A 16,951-nucleotide genomic window follows, 5' to 3' on the forward strand; every position below is an offset into this window, starting at 1 on the left:
TGCATGGAGCGTCTCAACAGATATTGGAGCCAGCGTAGTGTATCTAAACAGTAGTATTAGCAGGTGAAATGTACAGAAATAAAACAATATTCACATTGTACCGGCGTGCAGTCATGTTTTCACAAAACTGAAGTGGAAGGTTACTGGTTAAAATCCAGTCCAGCCACCCGTGTACGTCTCTCGCGCGCTGACGAATCCACGCTTGCAGCGTTCCGCGTCCGTCATCGGATTCCCGCATGACGTCGGCGTAGTCGGGATGCTGACTCCGAACGTGTTGAATTAGGTTGCTGTAGCCGGTCCGGGGTCCTTGACGACGTAACGTCCCGCAACGACATCGGAACAGGCCTTCAACAGTTTCCTCAAAGGCGTCGACCACAGCCGTGTAGTAGAAGCTTGCTATACGGGCGTTCGTGTAGTTTTGCGTTGCCATCGGAGAAATGGAAAGTGAGGTCTGAAGGCGTTGGGGTTTCGATCAATCACAGGCAGCCAACCAAAGCTGGCTGGCTGCGCTGAGTTGAAAATTCGTAACTACTGGAATCTGATTATATCCGTGAATAATTGTATTAATGTGGATATTTAGGAAAGTAAATAATGTTAGCCCGGTTATTGTATTGTATTTTCCGTCAATGCATTTTTCGGGATCCCTGGCTCTGGGTACAGCCAGCGTTTGCCAAGCCGCCCGCGGTTCAAGCGACTCTCGCGCAGCTTCACACGCCAGTTCTTCTATAGCAGCACGCCCACGCATGTTTTCAACTGAGCAATGGCGCGGGCCTTAGTCCTGCTGCGCACTAAGAAGCTATGAAATTTCGACTGTAAAACTGCAGGGAGTTGAGATCGATGGAAGAATGGTGGTACAGCCCTGGTACAAAAGGAAGGGGTGACGGACGTTTTTGAATACAAATTTCAAGACAAAAATCGAAGAATAACTAATTAATCCCCTGCGATCTGCTCTGCAGCACTTCGTACTGACAAATATACATGTAAAATCTTCCAGTGGAGACCACAGCATGGTTGAAAATGGGTTCGAATCCGGTGGTGCTGACCACCCATAGCTCATTCTTTCGGCTTGATACCGACACTCTCAATTCTCCTTCGAAAGCTCAAATCTCCAGCCGTGCATTCAAGCAATCGCTAAAATACACCAAACCTTGATGCAGCCCACCTACAGCATCACTGTAGTGATGCTAGCTGCGACTTTAGTGCTGGTACCGAACGTCACTGCGAAGGCATGCACCTTTCTTCAGCGAGTGCAGATCAAAAGTATAGCAGCGGCGTACTTCGACAGTCCTGACTGCGTGAGCAGTTCCTTCAACAGCAGCGGGGACATTTCCAAGACGGAGCTTTGTGAGAGTGCATGCACGAAGCTCATGCGCGAGCTACTTCCCGACACACCTGACTGCGAGAGGGACGACAGCAATCTTGCAGAAATATATGGCGACTTGGTGACATGGTGCGACGGGTCTGATTCTGGATCGGCCTTTGCTGTTAGGAAGTCTAAGTGGGCAGCGGATGCGATCCCTATTTGCACAGCCGAAGAGGTCACTATAATCAACGATATTAACACGGAAGGGGAGAACGGAGAAAACTGCCGTGGAAATGTGCGAACTCACATCGCTACGAGTGTGGCATTTTGCATCGACCCCACGTGCGTTGCGTATTTGGCTAACGTGGAGGCTCGACTGCCCAACTGCAGCTTTGAAGGCCTCAATGTCAAGAAAGTGGTTGGAGACACTGTTGCGCTGTGCGACGACGCTGGTGTGACGTTGCCGAACACGACGACGCCCGCTGCGACGACAACATCGCCAGTGCCCACAGCGACGACTCAAACACCACTAGCCACGTCTTCTGCGGACTCACAAGCAACGGATATACCCGCCACAAAGTCGGCGGCTACTTTCGTGGAGTTCAGCTCCAATTTTGAGAGTGTGCTGACCCTCACTGTCGTGCTGGCGTGGGTTAGCTTGTGATCGCGAGCAAATATTCATCAGACACCGAAGCCAATAGTCTTGTTCAGAATTAGCAAATGCGTTGCAATGAAAATAGCGTCTAAGAAATACAAGCACAAATGGACTGGTTCCAGGTATTAATATGGCGAGCACAACTCGATCTAGCTCGTGGTTCTGCCTGTGCGGCACCAAGTTGAAGCCATATCTATCGATTTTCGCAGATATAAAAACTCTCACAGGAATCGAGTCAGTGCTGGACGAGCGCAAGTCTGGCGTGTGAACTCCACGCTGTGAACAACATGCGTAATGCACGAAGCAAGTAGACAACATGGTAGTGTCTGCCGCGTCGCCGGGTGCGAGGATTGATGCCTGTTTGTAATATATGGGTCAAGCGCTGCAAGCTGCCCGATCTCGAGTGGAGAGTCAGACTCTTGATGGGGAAAGCGCTGATATATCTACACTGACCCTTCGACTGTGGTCCGCATGCGGTACAGTCTACAAAAATGTATCATCCACTAATCGACAACTGCGGCTTTTAACGAAAAATGTGAACTTTTCAGTGTGGTACAGCGCATGTGAAAGGCTACCATGGCTTCGTGGAACCTTCCCGGCCACTAGAGACTGGCAGTCCCAGACTGGCTCGACACAACTCAAACTCCCCAGTCCCGATCACAATGGCACCCCTCCGCAACATCTTCGCCGTGACCCTCGTAGCCTTCGTAGCGCTTCAATCTTCGGCCAACGCCGCCACCTGTACAGACGACGAGCAGTCCACCATTGACAATGTGTACACTGAGCTGGCCAACAGCACTGCGTGCGGGGATCTGGTGGCCGACTCGGGCGTGTCATCGCTCGACTACTGCCAGAACAGCGACTGCCTCGCGGAGCTCAGTGACGCAGTGGATCAGCTGCCAGACTGCACAGGCGAAGACGAGCTCGACCGCAAGACTGGACTGCAGACGGTCATCACATACTGCGCCAGCACGAACGAGGTGCTGGACCAGTCAGCGTCAGCCAGCGGCACAGGCAGTGGATCGGTTGTATCGGGTGCCTCGAAGGGTGTCATGGCTATGGGCGTCGTGGTAGCCCAGCTCTCAGTCGCTCTTTACTTCTCGGGATTCTTGTGAGTTTCGACTTGCTGCTAGGACCATTGCATGAACGGTGACGAACGTGGGGCCGTGTGGATAATGCTTTTTGCAGAGTTCTAGTACGATCGTTACTCAATTACACTAATGCCTACGAATAAATAAAAATAACACCCACAATTTGTTACCGTTGCATTCCAATGTCACTGAGCCGATGAGTGCAGAACGGAGGTCAACTTTCGACTTCTCGGATGAATGTCAGAATTTGTGAGCAAGACAATCGCCTTTCGACCGTGGAAACCTGGAGGATGTTCCTTTGTAGTGCCGCCGGCGAGAAGGTTGTCGTACAGATATATGCTTTCCAGTTAGAATGAACAAGTGCTGCATTAGGCGTCTAAGTCGGATAACTTCCATAACTTCTAATTCCACCGTTCTGTTATTTGATCAAGAGTCGGATGAAGAAAACGGTGGAACCCATTTCAACGCTGGAAACATATATCGATTTTTCGAGCAGCTCATTCTCGAACTAACATCGCCGTGCACAAGTCTCCACCGAACTAACATCGCCGTGCACAAGTCTCCACCGACTCGAACAATGATTGCTGCTTTGCTGCTGTCCTGCGCCTTGCTCTTCTGGACTGGTGAAGCCGCCGAGTGCACCGACGCCCAAACTGTTTCCGCCGCGTCCACCTGGGCTGAAGCTGCTGAGAATTCAGCCTGCGCGCCGTACCTGACGCAGACGAATCCCGTCTTGGTGAACGCGCCGTGTACAGCTACCGACTGTGTCGCTGTCGTGGAAGGGGTGGCCAGGGATCTCCCCGACTGCACGGTCAGCGGCATCAACATCAAAATCGAAGTCCAAAATGCACTCACAGCTTGTAATGGAGGCGACACTAGGGACGCTGGGTCCCTGGTGGAAGCTACTGATGCTCCATCGACTTCGTCTTCATCATCAGCGCTAACACCGGCAGCGACGACCATATCAATGGATTCGTACTGCGATACTTCGGAGATTATCAGAATGTGGAATCTGTACGTGGCGACAGCTACAGGCGAAGAATGCGAATCAGACTCCGTTTACAACCCTGGGAATATCGACATTATAGCGCAGTGCAACTCGAAGTGCACGGAAGCAATCAAGACCTTGGCTAACGAGCTACCGGATTGCTTCTACGACTTCGAGTATATTAACAAGAAGCAGTACGTTATGAATCAGCTCGACGGATGCGATGGGGGTGCGACCTCCGTCAGTATCTCACTGTTGCCCGACAACGCTGTTAACTACTCGTCCGCCGCCAGCGGATTTGGTAGCGCTGCGGGGTTTTCGTCCTCGTCCGGGTCCAATGCTCCCATGGCAGGTGACAGCGCTTCAGGATCGGAGCAACTTAACTCGGGAGACAATCAGTCGGACAACACCCTGGACTCGTCCAACGTTGCAAGCGGGAGTAATGCTGCCCCACCACGCGATAGAAATATTCTCCCGTGGGTTTCGCTGACGGCTGCAATCATTGTGGCCTTCCTGAACTAACTGCCGGTAATAGGACGAAGCTTCTCAATTCGCAGACTGATATGTATGTGTCATTGCGTTCATATTTCATTATTTTTTCGCTTGAGAGATAGCGGAGTCTCCAATATGGTCCACGCTCACGTCATCCCAGCAAGATAGTAGGTCACAGAAAGTTCGTTTGTTTCATTTGAGCACAAGACGTCACGGCATAGTAGCTCACTACACGCATTGACGAAAAGAATTGTTGCTTGGTAGGCATCCGCACAAGCGAAATTTCTGTCACCATAGGCTATGGTTCATAGCAAGGCTACTAGTAGCAGTAGTACTGGTACACCACGACCTGGAGCTCCCGCCGCAGTTAACCGATACGAGCGTTGCACTGGTATTTGAACCCATTGCCGGTGCACTTGACTATTTGTTCAAGAGCTAGACAGCGGCACACACCCCTGGACGTACCGCACGGTTTTAGATCGTGCTGTTCGAACCAAATCCCAATGAAAGTCGACTTCAACATGATGAATGGATGGATACACTTTCTCCGCCCGGCGGCATTGCTAGCTCGTCAATCGCTCACTCTCGAATTGTTTCGACACCACTCAAGTCTCATCTGTCTTCTACCCAAGCAGCCAATGCGTCTGCCACTCTTGACCATTCTGCTTTCGCTGGCGTTGCTCTCTTCGGTCACGGACGCAGCCGAGTGTACCGACTCGGAGGCGGCCTTCGCCGATATGCTCTGGGAAGGTGCTGCGGAGACGTCAGCCTGCAAGGAATACGTAGTGTCAACAGATCCTGTCTCCATAGACGCCCCGTGCAGTGACACTGATTGCTTGGCCGTTGTGGAGGCTGTGGCCGAGGGCCTACCCTCTTGCACGTTCGATGGAGTCAGCAACAAGATTGAGTTGCAAAACGCACTCACGGTCTGTAACGGCGGAGATATTGAAGACGCTGGATCTCCCACGTTTGTGACGGAACCACCAACGACTTCAACAACTTCTCCATCGACGTCGTTGTCCACTACGGACTGCACGCTTGATCAGGAGTACAGCACAGAAGATCTGTACGATGAAGCCGCCGCCACCTCTGCGTGCTCACCGTACTCGTCCTCCTCGTCGCTCCTAGTAACCTTCGACACTCCGTGCTCGGCAACAGACTGCATCGATGTTATGGTGCAGCTCGCGGCTGATCTACCTGATTGTCTGTACGACGGCTCAAACCAGAAGACGGAGCTGACAGACAATCTCGGCGTTTGTTTGGATGATGCTGAAGCCGCGGTAGATTCCGCCACACCGACAGCAACGTCAAGCGATGATACAACATCGTCGTCACCTACGCCGGCATCAACAGCTTCTGACGAGAGCTGTAGCCCCTCAGAGGTCAATGATATGTGGGAATTGTACATTTATGCTGCTACAAGCGACGAATGTGTCAGCGACTCTACTGTCAATGGCTACAGCGTCTTCATATTCACGTCATGCGACTCGGAATGTGTGGACACGATCAAGTACCTGGCTGAAACGCTACCCAATTGTTACTATAACTACGATTATATCAACAAGAAGCAAGAAGTGCTCGAGGGGCTTATTGACTGCGAGGAGTCCTTCACCAACAATCTCAACGTCTGGATCGAGTCGGAGAGTTCGAGGCCGTTAGCGTCATCCACGTCCTCGACCAATTCGGAGAGTCCGACTAACTCCCCTGCACCCACATCGTCGAACACGCCCGGGTTTGATACACAAGTGTCGGAGAATTCGACCGAGACGACCCAGGATCCAACTGTTGGCAGTTGGGGTAATGATGCGGCGCCACCGATGACCTCTGCTCGCATTTATCAAGCATGGTCTTTCCTCAGTCTTCTAATTGCGTTCATCCCAGCTTTCTAAGGACCAGAGTCTCTCAATCTCACGATTGAAGAGCGCGTTACTGCCGCCACTATAGTGTTTCATGTGCATGTTGACCGTCTTTAGCAAATGAAGCTCCTTGTGAACTTATCCTGGATGTTGCTACGTGTGTTTACCAAGGTACACGTCACCGCAGAGCTACATTTATAATCAAAAGCGCCACGTTTGACTTGTGATTATGCATTTAAGAGCGATCAGCTGTCGAATACAATGTGAACTTTAGCCTACAGCAAGATCAACAGTTCGAAGCCTCTACATCTATAATGCTTTCGCAAAAGCGCTGCTCTATTCAACCCATTGCTCATTGTTGCCACTTGTTGAAGAGCTAGCTTCATTGTGCCCCATCCTTTTGTAGTCGTCGCCGGTGTGCTGTTCGAGCTCTACGAATCAATTTACAAATCCAAAGTGAAAACCAACTTCAACGTGATCAATGGATACACTATCTTCCCCGACATACATGTACGCCTTGCTCACGCATCAGATTGCTCACTCTCGAATTACTTCGACACCACTCACGTCTCCTTTATCCTCCACCAAGCACTCGATGCGTTTGCCAGTCACGGCTCTTCTGCTATCGTTGGCATCGCTCTCTTCGGTCACTAACGCGGCCGAGTGTACCGACTCGGAAGCGACCTACGCCAACTCGCTCTGGGAAGACGCTGCCGCCACGTCCGCCTGTGCACAGTACGTGGTGGCAACGAATCCCGTCTACATCAATGCGCCATGCACTGCGACCGACTGTGTGGGCGTTATGGAAGGCGTGGCCGAGAACCTGCCGTCCTGCACATTCAGCGGGGTCAGCAACAAGATCGAGCTGCAGAACGCGCTCACAGTCTGCAACGGAGGGAACACAGAAGACGCTGGATCTCCCACGACCGTGACAGAAGCTCCAATAACTCCAACATCTACGACGTCAACATCTATGTCGTCGTCCACTACGGACTGTACGACGGATGAGTACACACGCAGCAGCCGCCACGTCCGCATGCTCACCGCACTCGTCCTCTTCGTCGCTCTTGGTAACCTTTGACACACCGTGCTCAGCTACGGACTGTATCGATGTGTTGGTGCAGCTCACAGCTGATCTACCTGATTGTCTGTACGACGGCTCAAACCAAAAGGCGGAGCTGACAGACAACCTCAGCGTCTGTATGGATGCTGCGGCCGAAGTGGATTCCAGCACGCCGACGGCAGCGTCAAGCTCTGATATAATCTCGTCATCACCTACGCCGGCGTCGACGGCTTCGCTTCGAGCACAGGCTGTACGACCACTGAGGTCAATGACATGTGGGATCTGTACGTGTCTACAGCTACAAGTGATGCATGCGCCGCCGACTCCACTGTTAATGGCTACAGTGTCTACATACTCACCTCATGCGACTCAGAATGTGCCGATAAGATCAAGGACTTGGCTGAAGCACTGCCCAACTGCTACTATTACTACGAGTTTATGAACAAGAAGCAAGACGTGCTCGAGGAGCTTGATGACTGTGGGGAATCTTCCAGCTATCACATTAGCGTTACCATCTACCCGGACAGCCCGATCAAGTTCGCTTCATCCACTTCCTCGAGCGAATCCGACACAGAGCCCCTCCTGTCGGGAGATCCGGCCGATGAGACTTTGGATTCATCAACTGTGGGGATTGCGTCCAGTGCTCGGCTATCGCAGACCTTTGTTGGCATTGATCAAATGTGGTCCTTCTTACTTCTTCAAATTGCAATTATTCTAGCTTAACTCCCCACCGGTCTTCATGCAGTATTTCTCTAGGTGAGAGAATAGCATCAGTGTAGCCACAGCCTTTATCGTGAACATCATTCATAGCATTCAACTTTTAGACTTTCAAGTCAAAAGTATGCTGGGTTGAAAGTTTCAACCCAGCAAACATGTTGCACTGCAATCGGTTGCGGCACAGAGGACCCTCTTATCATTTCCTTGCATCAAAGTGTAGTGCCACTTTAGTTTAATTTGCACAGCAAACACATGGCGACGTTGCGTCTAGAGAAAATCGTGGGGATTTTCAGTTCCACTGCAACATTCTGGCACGCAAATCTGACTTCCTGGCCGCGCCTCCAGTCGATTTCGCGTGTCAATTTCAAACAGCAAAACAACTGACCATGTGGTCAAAGATCCGCACTATTTCTTACGAACAGATTGGGAACTCAACGGGTACATCCGAGACTCTCCCAGCTGCATGGTACACCAATCCAGTCGTACGTCAAACTGCTCACCGCGTGAGCTCGACGACTTGGCACTTCATTCTCCAAATCCCCAGCGACACCGCAGTCGCGGACATCCAATTTGCGAAGGCTTTTCAAGGATTCGTCTCGACATTTGTCATGTTGAAACTCTACCGAACCATCTTGTTGGCAGTCGCTGTCTCCTCAACCAGACTAGACAATCTCGTCAATGCTGCTGAGTGCACGGAAGCAGAATGGCAGACCAGTCTGGGCATCTGGAAAGGAGCAGCGACGACGTCGGCATGCGCGCAATATGCCGTTGGCGACACCTTTGTTAGTGCGCCGTGCACTGCCCGGTCGTGCGTCGCCGTGATGGAACAAGTCGGTGAACAGCTTCCGGACTGTACGGTCAGTGGGGTGAACAACAAGATTGAGGTGCAGAATGCAATGACGGCCTGTAACGGGAACGATCTCATCGAGACGGACGCCCCGTTCGTGACGCCACCCACTGCCGCTCCACTGATCACTACTGCTCCGATTGTAACAAGCGCTCCGTTCCAGACCCTTGCCCCGTTGTCGTCGCTTGCTCCTCGTCCGGGTGGTGATGCTAGTGAGACGTCAACAGCAACGACTGTGCCTTCATCCACGGCCGGATCTGTTGATTGGAGTGGTGGTTCCTCGTCATCCACTCCGTCTCCGGCTGCTACCAGTTCTAATACGAGCTGTACGGAGTCGCAGATCTCAAACCTCGAGAGCTTGTACACTCGAGCGGCCAAGAGCTCTGCCTGCGCACCCGATGTCTCTATCACCGATTACACTGTGTATATCTACACCAAGTGTGCGTCGTCGTGTGCCTCGAGGCTCCAACTACTAGCGGGTGATATCCCCAACTGCTACTACGACCACGGATCGTCGAATATGAAAACTGCACTGCTGGAGAAGATCGACTACTGCAAAGTGACGAACCAAGCCAACTACATCAGCACGACGTTGTTCCTCTCAACAAGGTCATCCACGCCGGACGCATCAAGCGCTTTAGCGCTGCAGCTCGGTCAAACGTTTAGCCTAGTGTTTTTCGCGGTTGTATTAGCTCTACTGTAGCTGTAGATTAAGCTCACCAACGGTTTGGAGGTAACGATTAAATTCAGCTCAACCACATTCGTCATGCCTCCATGCCTCAAGCAATGAAGCGTATGGCCAGAGTATTCGCTGATACTACAGCTGCGCCTTTGCACGCCCATGTCTTTGGGGTTTGTCCTCTCCCGATGCCGACAGCTGACGGACTGTTCAGGTCGCAGTAATGGACGGAGGACATTTCCACGGTACTCTTCGCTCACTCGACTAGATTCCACCTTATAACCATGAAGCGTTCGTCAATGCTGGTACTGCTTGCTGTACTCGTGAACCTGTCATTCACGTCGGCCTGGTCGTCGTCTTCCTCGGGATCTTCGTCGTCTTTCAATGTTTCGGACTGGACGCCCTCCACACGGAACTGTTCAACGCAAGAGACCATAGTGATGCGGAAGCTCTACATTGGCGTGGCCGCGCACACCGCATGCGCTAACGAGTCTACCGTCGATAAGTACGAGGTCGAAGTGCGTTCAGAATGCACTTCGTTGTGTACACCCGTACTGCAGAATCTAGAGGAAGCTCTTCCTGACTGCAACTACTACCTCAAAGACTACGAGAACAGCAACAAGAAATGGGAAGCCTACGCTTCACTCGCTCACTGCGACCAGAGAAACGCGTCCGATCCCGTTGCGGTTCGCTTCCATTCCAATTCGACTATCACAATCCTCACACCGTCCTCTGCGTCCGGCAGTGCCGTCATGGACGAAGTCTCGATGTCGTCGAACAGCAATAGCGACTTTGTAGACAACTCTCCCGCGATGGGAACTCAAATGTCGTGGATTGGCGCTGCATTTATTGCAGCGGTAAGCATCGCGCTGCAGTTTTAAAAAATATATATACACGATCTTGTAACTTTCCCGCAACTGTACACTTCAAGCACATCAACACCGACATACTTCGTCCGGGTCCCACGTTCTAGCCAGAGATTAAAGGGTTGATAAGATGAGTGGGTAGGATGAAGCAGGAGTCTCTCTTCACTCTCGAATATCTCTCGTTTCCACCACTCCACTCTTATGCAACGTCTGGTTTTCTTCTTGCTCTGGGCGCTTTGCTGCTTTAATGGCGTTGACGCTGCTGAATGCACCGGCGCAGAAAACCAAAGCATCACGGACGCGTACGCCGCGGCTGCTGCTACGAGCGCTTGCTCCAGCTACGCCAGCACCAACATCTTGATCCTTATCACCCCTCCGTGTTCAGCGAGAGATTGCGTCGGTGTCATGACCGATCTGGCCAACACCATTCCGAACTGCACGTCACCAGGACTCTCAACGACTGAGAAGGACCAACTCCTTCGATCTCTCGACATTTGCGCCACGCCAGCTCCGACTCCCGCGTCTACAGCTTCGTCAACCAACTGTACGAGCTCCCAAGCTGAAGCCACATTCAATGCGTTCTACGAAGCAGCGAACGGCACATGTGCCAGCTCCACGACCATCGAGCAGTACAGCATCATCATCGACACCCCGTGCACCTCAACATGCGCCGAAACCGTACACAGCTTTGCTCAGTCCTTACCAAATTGCAACTATCAATTATCGAACGAAAACAGAAACAAGAAGCAAGATATTGCAACACAGTTCAGCTACTGCGAGATGCTGGACAACGCCACAAACATCAGCGTCTACGTCGATTCAGTCGACAACCTCTTAGGGTCCGCGGCCGGCGTGACGACTGTAGACCCGAATTGTACGGCTGAGGAGATCGAAGAGACTGTGGCCTTCTACTTGACAGTAGCAACTAACGAGTCGTGCATGTACGACGCGTCCATCTGCGCCTATGACATCCACGTGAACGCCGACTGCGCTTCGCCGTGCGGCCGACTCGCTCGACGACTCGGATACGACGTACCGAGGTGCTACTTTAACCACAAAAACCACCGAGAATCGCTGAGTGGCAGTTGGTACCAGTGCGAATGGATCGTCAATCCCGTCAACATTTCCTTCAGTTTCCACTACTCAGACATCCTCAACGCGACAGTCAACTCATCCGTCTCCTGCGACCCTGACTACGACTCGACCGTGGCGTCAGCGTCAGAGGACAACTCGCTCGGAGACAGCAGCGCACAGACAGATAGCGGTGCAAGCCAAGGGTATACTGTGTGGACAGCTACGTTGGTTGCTCTAGTGGCTCTAGCTATGCAGCTCTAGGAGATTGACTTGGTATGAATTAATGCTGAGATTTGCTGTGTTTACGTCCATTGCAACGTGAGGCTCGTGTCCTCACAGCGCTCTCATTACGCATTCCTCTCTAGTGATTACAGATGCCGCCGACGCAAAGCGAAGAGCTGCCGTTGCCGTTGACACCTGAGGGCGCTAACGAGTTAGCTGGATGTGAGGAGATCCTGCTGCCTTTGTCTCCTCTGGATGCGATGATGCACCAACTGGGAGTCATGCTGCTGTATATTTTCCCACCGTCTACTGGCTATGACCTCAGCAAGTTGCAAACCTCTTTCATCACTCTTGTGAATGAAGACTACCCCGTTCTCATCGGTGAGCTACACATGGACGCACAGACGGGTGTTGTGAGTGTGAAGCAAACAGCACAAGCGAGAGAGAAAGGAGCTCAAGGAATTCGCTTTGAGACGAACCCAAGCAGCTCATTGATGACGGAAGACGCAATGCAGACGCTCTCGTGGGAGCTGATGCCCACCCCGAGAGCCCCGATGGAACTTATCTGCGTCAAGGGAACGCTTTTGTCAGACGGAGGACTCGTTGTTGGCGTGGATGCCAGTCACACGCTGCTTGACGGAGAAGGAATGTTCACCTTCATGAAAGCGTGGGGTCAGCACTACAGCGATCTCAACAAACAGGACCGCTTAGTGGTAAACCACGACCGACACTTGCTACAAGGAACGGGTGAGCCGTCGAAGCTCAATCATGCGGAGGTCCAAGTTGTCGGCGTTCAGTCTGCAGTCCATGATACTGAAGCTCCAGTACCGCCTCCTACCACTCAACATCGCTTCCATTTTACTCCTAGTATGATGAAGAAGATCAAGAACGTAGCAACGCATGGAGAGTCGACAACTCCGTCTGATCCATCGTATGTGAGCACTATCGACGCCATCACGGGACTCTTCACGGCTTTGATATCTCAAGCGCGTGGACACGGTCAGGACGTCAAGGTGACGACTGCTGTGAATGCTCGAGGTCGTCTGACCCCGCGGATGCCGGAAAACTACGCTGGAAACGTCATCTTCAGCGCGTTATCGTCGTACAAGTCCGATGAATTGAAGGCTAGCGAAGAGGTCGTCTCTCAAGATACATTGGTGAAGCTGGCTCAACGTGTGCGCGGTTCCATCCGTCAGAGTGACAACGAGTATCTACGTGACGCTATCAACTTTATGACAGAGCAGACCAATCTATCGGCTGTTCAACCGGCCACCAACTTCGTCTTTGGACCGGACATCATGTACACGTCGTGGGTGCGTACGGGCATGTATGAGGCGGAGTTTAAGGGGATGCATCCATCGCTTGTCTCTGTTCCCCGTCTCCCCTTCGACGGCTTTGTGATTCTAAGCGAACCACCGAGAAACAGCCCTGGAGTGGACGTGCTGGTTTTCCTAGAATGCACTGCAATGGAAAAGCTCAAAGAACTCTTCGCTCAAGTGTCGTATCTTCACGAAGGCGACGAAAAATCACTGCGTTCTACGCTGTAACGCATGCAGAGGTAGAGTCTCACGAGGCGTCTGCCAGTTGTTTTAGCTCTTGGGTTAAAGGGAAGAACGAATGCATTATGAAAAGTTTAATGAGTCTCCTCACATACCAATCGCAAAGATGACAGCCATCATAGCGACACCAACGCCCGGGATGGCAAGACTAATCGACGAAGCAGACGAGCTTCCCGACGCCGCGTCCGCCGTGATCTTGTCGCTTGTGGTCGAATCCGACGGAGAGACCGTTGGTTGGACCGCACTGGAAGAAGACGCAGTGTTGGTCGCGGATGTAGAACTCGAAGACGTGTCGGTAGTGGGTGTCGAGTCTGTCGAGCTGGATGAGGCGGTAACGATATCCGACATGTCGGTGGTTCCGCCGTCACAGATGTCGATGGCAGCTTGTAGACCTTCTTTGATGCTGACGCCGGCACTTGTGCAGTCCGGTAGATCGTCGAGCATGCTGGTCATGTATCTCAGACACTCAGTGTAGCTGCAGTAGTCGGCGGCATCCGGCGCCGCCGTCAAATCCGGACACGAAGCAGTTCCGTCGGCCGTGGCTTGACGGTAGACTTCTGAAATCGTGATGAAGTCGTCTTCGGTACACTCAGCCGCATGAGCGAACATTGAGCTTGATGCAGCGATGATAAAGGTCAGGAACAGAACGGAGATCTTCATGTTATCGAGCGGTGCTGTCGTAGGCAAAGGAGATTGGAAAATGAAGAAGGTGGTGATATATAAGCGGGTGAAAAGGTAGTGAACTTTGGTGGAAAGCTCTATAATCCATAGACGAACTTTACAAAAAAAATATGGAAACTAGAAAACTCCACATGTAAGCGTTGAACTTTGAGCATTACGATTCACAATATCTACATGTAAGCGTAGATGCTATGAATGTTACGAATGTTTTCGTTGCTACCTAAGCACAATGGTTCTTTTTTTTTTTTTTAGGTCTTACAGCCCAGCTACACCGAATACCGTCACTGCAAACAGGACGCTTGAAACGGTGATACCGGTTGATGAAGCCATCGAACTTCCCGCTGCCGGCGGGACCGTGTCAGCAGTCACTTTAGTTGATTCGGCGGTGTTAGACGTCGAGGAGCCCGATCGGAGGGAGGAAGACCCGGCAGTTCCGGTGGATCCAGTCAACACGTCTGAAGTATCCGCCGTCCCAGCCTCACAGTAGTCAATGGCAGCTTGCATGCCCGCTCTCATGTTGACACCACCACTGGAACAATCTGGCAGTTCGTCAAGCATATTGGTCATGAACTCCAAGCAGTCCGAGGTGCAGTAGTTCGCCGAGGTGGCGTCGTTGGCCGCGGTCACATCCGGACATGCGGCGGTGCCGTCGGACATGGCGGAGTTGTAGAGGTTGGAGATGGCGGTGAGGTCGTCCGTTGTACACTCAGCCGCAAGAACGAGCGTCGAGCTTGATGTTGCAATAGCCACGGACAGAAGCAGAGAGGAGATCTTCATCTTGACTTGATGTGAGTCGAAGGCAACAGATTAATAAGTGAGAACGATTAATAAGTGGCGACATGGTTCACCACACGAAGAAACGGGTGGACAACGAACAGTAAAAGCCCAACACCGACATGTTGAACGCTATGGGCGACGAACACCGAACGACGAAGGCCGCAACTTCGTACTTGCCACTTCAACGTTTGATATTGGGTACATTTTTCACTTCAACTTGGGTCTATGGCTACAGTATGTGCGCCACACCATTAGAAATCCCTTCAAACTCGATCATTTCGCGCTAAAAACTGCAGCCATCGTTAAAAAATGGCGTCACGTGGATGGGAACGCGATGAGGACCTGGCTCGGCACGACGACGCCTCTAGCGCCACTGCTGATGCTGCACCAGCTACACAAGACGGCGGAGATGACGCTGGCAACGCGGATGCGCCTGTGGTGACCCAGAAGCGGCGGAGAAACCTGCTCCGAGAGTCGCATCTGGCCTCGGCCGAGGGTTTCAAGAAGGTGCACCGCACATTCCCGTACCAGGTCTCGGCCGATGTATCGGGCCGCGAAGCACAGGCACTAGCGTCGCTGGTTAAAATGTACAAGCAATGGGCCTTCGACTTGTACCCGGGACTGAACTTTGAGGACTTCGTAGACCGGACTGAGGCGCTGGGGAAGGGCCATCAGGTGCAGGGACTCATGGTGGAGTTAAGGGAGAAAGAAAGGATTAAGGCCGTGAAGAAAAGAGAAGAGCAAGAGGAAAAGGAGAGAGAGGAGAAGGGAGAGAGTGACAGTGACGGCGAGGAAGCCATGCTTTAGACAGACCATCGAGTCAAAATGGATACACTTGTATGTTACACAATACGAAACAATTCCTTCCTAAATGTAGCCATCATTAAAACATCTGCGAATTACCAGTATTACCAGTATCCAACAAATTTACCACAAACTACTTAAGTCAGTACCTCGTACAGGATTTATGCGCTGTACCCACACCGAACAAGAGCGCAACGTTTCCTGCGGTGAATTTCGGCAATGATCCACCGACCACCTCATACACTCACTCCATTCATATATTTACGTTCGAATCAACACCAGTAAATATGACCACAACTTCGGACGAAACTCTTCTGCCTCTGTCGCCTATGGACGCGGTGATGCAGAGCTTCGGCTTCGTGATCCTGTACATCTTCCCCCCTTCCTCCTCCCCATACGACCTCGACAAGCTGCAGTCATCCTTCACATCCCTCGTAGAGCAAGACTACCCAATTCTCATCGGAGAACTCTACGTCGACCCAAAAACGGGGAGTGTCAATGTGAAACAGACAGCACAGTCCCTTGAAAAGGGGGCAGCAGGGATCCTATTCGAGACGAATCCACGGAATCCCATGACGACGGAGCAGGCGATAAAGGAGCGATCATGGGACTTAATGCCGATTAAACGAGGTGAAACAGAGCTAATTTGTGTCAAGGGGACATTGCTAGAGGACGGAGGACTGGTTATTGGGATCAATACTAGCCACACGCTGTTTGACGGTGAAGCCATGTTCACCTTCATGGCGGTGTGGGGACAGCACTACAGCGGCGTGAACAAGGAGCAGAGACTAGTAGTAAACCATGATCGACACTTACTTAAGGGAACTGGTGAACCGTCGAAGATGCAACATCCAGAGTTTCGTGTTGAGGTAACAACTGGAGCGAAACATGGAGCTCAAGTGCCACCCGCTACAACTCATGAGTTGTTTCATTTTACTCCTAAAATGATGAGTAAAATCAAAGAAGTAGCCACTCGCGGTGGATTAAAAGACGATGTCGCTGCGCTGTCCTATGTGAGCACAGTCGACGCCACCACAGCACTTTTCACGGTCTTGATATCCAGAGCTCGTGGTCATGGTCAAGATGTGAGAATTACGACTGGAGTTAACGCTCGTCGACGTCTAGACCCACCGCTGCCTGATAATTACGTTGGAAATGTCATTTTTAACGCGTTCTCATCGTACAAGAACAGTGAGTTGCAGCCAAACGGAGAAGAGGGAGTTTCTCCAGCAACACTAGGGAAGCTCGCTCGACGTGTGCGTGAATCGATACTCCAA

At 51.8% G+C, this 16,951-nt stretch overlaps 14 protein-coding genes across 14 annotated transcripts; 12 read left to right on the forward strand and 2 right to left on the reverse strand.

The window, feature by feature from the left end:
- Positions 1-1,151: 1,151 nt before the first annotated feature.
- On the forward strand, positions 1,152-1,967 carry PPTG_12303 (hypothetical protein; the record flags this gene model as incomplete). Its single annotated transcript, XM_008908033.1, has 1 exon — positions 1,152-1,967. The coding sequence occupies one exon, from the start codon at positions 1,152-1,154 to the stop codon at positions 1,965-1,967; it is 816 nt and encodes a 271-aa protein (XP_008906281.1).
- Positions 1,968-2,499: 532 nt separating this feature from the next.
- Positions 2,500-3,461, forward strand: PPTG_12304 (hypothetical protein). The gene has a single exon (XM_008908034.1). The coding sequence runs from the start codon at positions 2,621-2,623 to the stop codon at positions 3,071-3,073; it is 453 nt and encodes a 150-aa protein (XP_008906282.1). The 5' UTR covers positions 2,500-2,620; the 3' UTR covers positions 3,074-3,461.
- Positions 3,462-3,587: 126 nt separating this feature from the next.
- On the forward strand, positions 3,588-4,670 carry PPTG_12305 (hypothetical protein). The gene has a single exon (XM_008908035.1). It carries the CDS (start codon positions 3,627-3,629, stop codon positions 4,557-4,559), a length of 933 nt encoding a protein of 310 aa, XP_008906283.1. The 5' UTR covers positions 3,588-3,626; the 3' UTR covers positions 4,560-4,670.
- Positions 4,671-5,048: 378 nt separating this feature from the next.
- PPTG_12306 (hypothetical protein) lies at positions 5,049-6,418 on the forward strand (the record flags this gene model as incomplete). Its single annotated transcript, XM_008908036.1, has 1 exon — positions 5,049-6,418. A coding segment is annotated over one exon (1,370 nt), but the record flags the coding sequence as incomplete, so codon positions are not given.
- A 475-nt stretch (positions 6,419-6,893) lies between these two features.
- PPTG_23030 (hypothetical protein) lies at positions 6,894-7,466 on the forward strand (the record flags this gene model as incomplete). The annotated part of the gene is made up of 1 exon (XM_008908037.1): positions 6,894-7,466. The coding sequence occupies one exon, from the start codon at positions 6,894-6,896 to the stop codon at positions 7,464-7,466; it is 573 nt and encodes a 190-aa protein (XP_008906285.1).
- Positions 7,467-7,721: 255 nt separating this feature from the next.
- Positions 7,722-8,258, forward strand: PPTG_23031 (hypothetical protein; the record flags this gene model as incomplete). Its single annotated transcript, XM_008908038.1, has 1 exon — positions 7,722-8,258. The coding sequence occupies one exon, from the start codon at positions 7,722-7,724 to the stop codon at positions 8,169-8,171; it is 450 nt and encodes a 149-aa protein (XP_008906286.1). The 3' UTR covers positions 8,172-8,258.
- A 228-nt stretch (positions 8,259-8,486) lies between these two features.
- PPTG_12308 (hypothetical protein) lies at positions 8,487-9,854 on the forward strand. Its single transcript, XM_008908039.1, has one exon. It carries the CDS (start codon positions 8,552-8,554, stop codon positions 9,713-9,715), a length of 1,164 nt encoding a protein of 387 aa, XP_008906287.1. The 5' UTR covers positions 8,487-8,551; the 3' UTR covers positions 9,716-9,854.
- Positions 9,855-9,941: 87 nt separating this feature from the next.
- On the forward strand, positions 9,942-10,603 carry PPTG_12309 (hypothetical protein). Its single transcript, XM_008908040.1, has one exon. The coding sequence runs from the start codon at positions 9,976-9,978 to the stop codon at positions 10,570-10,572; it is 597 nt and encodes a 198-aa protein (XP_008906288.1). The 5' UTR covers positions 9,942-9,975; the 3' UTR covers positions 10,573-10,603.
- Positions 10,604-10,706: 103 nt separating this feature from the next.
- PPTG_12310 (hypothetical protein) lies at positions 10,707-11,942 on the forward strand. The gene has a single exon (XM_008908041.1). The coding sequence runs from the start codon at positions 10,759-10,761 to the stop codon at positions 11,890-11,892; it is 1,134 nt and encodes a 377-aa protein (XP_008906289.1). The 5' UTR covers positions 10,707-10,758; the 3' UTR covers positions 11,893-11,942.
- A 63-nt stretch (positions 11,943-12,005) lies between these two features.
- PPTG_12311 (hypothetical protein) lies at positions 12,006-13,400 on the forward strand (the record flags this gene model as incomplete). Its single annotated transcript, XM_008908042.1, has 1 exon — positions 12,006-13,400. The coding sequence occupies one exon, from the start codon at positions 12,006-12,008 to the stop codon at positions 13,398-13,400; it is 1,395 nt and encodes a 464-aa protein (XP_008906290.1).
- A 160-nt stretch (positions 13,401-13,560) lies between these two features.
- PPTG_12312 (hypothetical protein) lies at positions 13,561-14,021 on the reverse strand (the record flags this gene model as incomplete). The annotated part of the gene is made up of 2 exons (XM_008908043.1): positions 13,561-13,723; positions 13,759-14,021. The coding sequence occupies 2 exons, from the start codon at positions 14,019-14,021 to the stop codon at positions 13,561-13,563; spliced, it is 426 nt and encodes a 141-aa protein (XP_008906291.1).
- A 327-nt stretch (positions 14,022-14,348) lies between these two features.
- PPTG_12313 (hypothetical protein) lies at positions 14,349-14,891 on the reverse strand (the record flags this gene model as incomplete). The annotated part of the gene is made up of 1 exon (XM_008908044.1): positions 14,349-14,891. The coding sequence occupies exon 1, from the start codon at positions 14,868-14,870 to the stop codon at positions 14,349-14,351; it is 522 nt and encodes a 173-aa protein (XP_008906292.1). The 5' UTR covers positions 14,871-14,891.
- A 259-nt stretch (positions 14,892-15,150) lies between these two features.
- Positions 15,151-15,777, forward strand: PPTG_12314 (hypothetical protein). Its single transcript, XM_008908045.1, has one exon. The coding sequence runs from the start codon at positions 15,180-15,182 to the stop codon at positions 15,675-15,677; it is 498 nt and encodes a 165-aa protein (XP_008906293.1). The 5' UTR covers positions 15,151-15,179; the 3' UTR covers positions 15,678-15,777.
- A 184-nt stretch (positions 15,778-15,961) lies between these two features.
- PPTG_23032 (hypothetical protein) lies at positions 15,962-16,913 on the forward strand (the record flags this gene model as incomplete). Its single annotated transcript, XM_008908046.1, has 2 exons — positions 15,962-16,793; positions 16,867-16,913. The coding sequence occupies 2 exons, from the start codon at positions 15,962-15,964 to the stop codon at positions 16,911-16,913; spliced, it is 879 nt and encodes a 292-aa protein (XP_008906294.1).
- Between the last annotated feature and the right edge of the window lie 38 nt (positions 16,914-16,951).

The sequence above is a fragment of the Phytophthora parasitica genome, assembly GCF_000247585.1.
Source record: "Phytophthora parasitica INRA-310 unplaced genomic scaffold supercont2.28, whole genome shotgun sequence".
Classification (NCBI taxonomy): Eukaryota; Oomycota; class Peronosporomycetes; order Peronosporales; family Peronosporaceae; genus Phytophthora; species Phytophthora nicotianae.

Coding starts and splice junctions, on each gene's coding strand:
- PPTG_12304 (XM_008908034.1), top strand. CDS start 2,621: ATGGCACCCCTCCGCAACATCTTCGCCGTGACCCTCGTAGCCTTCGTA.
- PPTG_12305 (XM_008908035.1), top strand. CDS start 3,627: ATGATTGCTGCTTTGCTGCTGTCCTGCGCCTTGCTCTTCTGGACTGGT.
- PPTG_12308 (XM_008908039.1), top strand. CDS start 8,552: ATGTGGTCAAAGATCCGCACTATTTCTTACGAACAGATTGGGAACTCA.
- PPTG_12309 (XM_008908040.1), top strand. CDS start 9,976: ATGAAGCGTTCGTCAATGCTGGTACTGCTTGCTGTACTCGTGAACCTG.
- PPTG_12310 (XM_008908041.1), top strand. CDS start 10,759: ATGCAACGTCTGGTTTTCTTCTTGCTCTGGGCGCTTTGCTGCTTTAAT.
- PPTG_12314 (XM_008908045.1), top strand. CDS start 15,180: ATGGCGTCACGTGGATGGGAACGCGATGAGGACCTGGCTCGGCACGAC.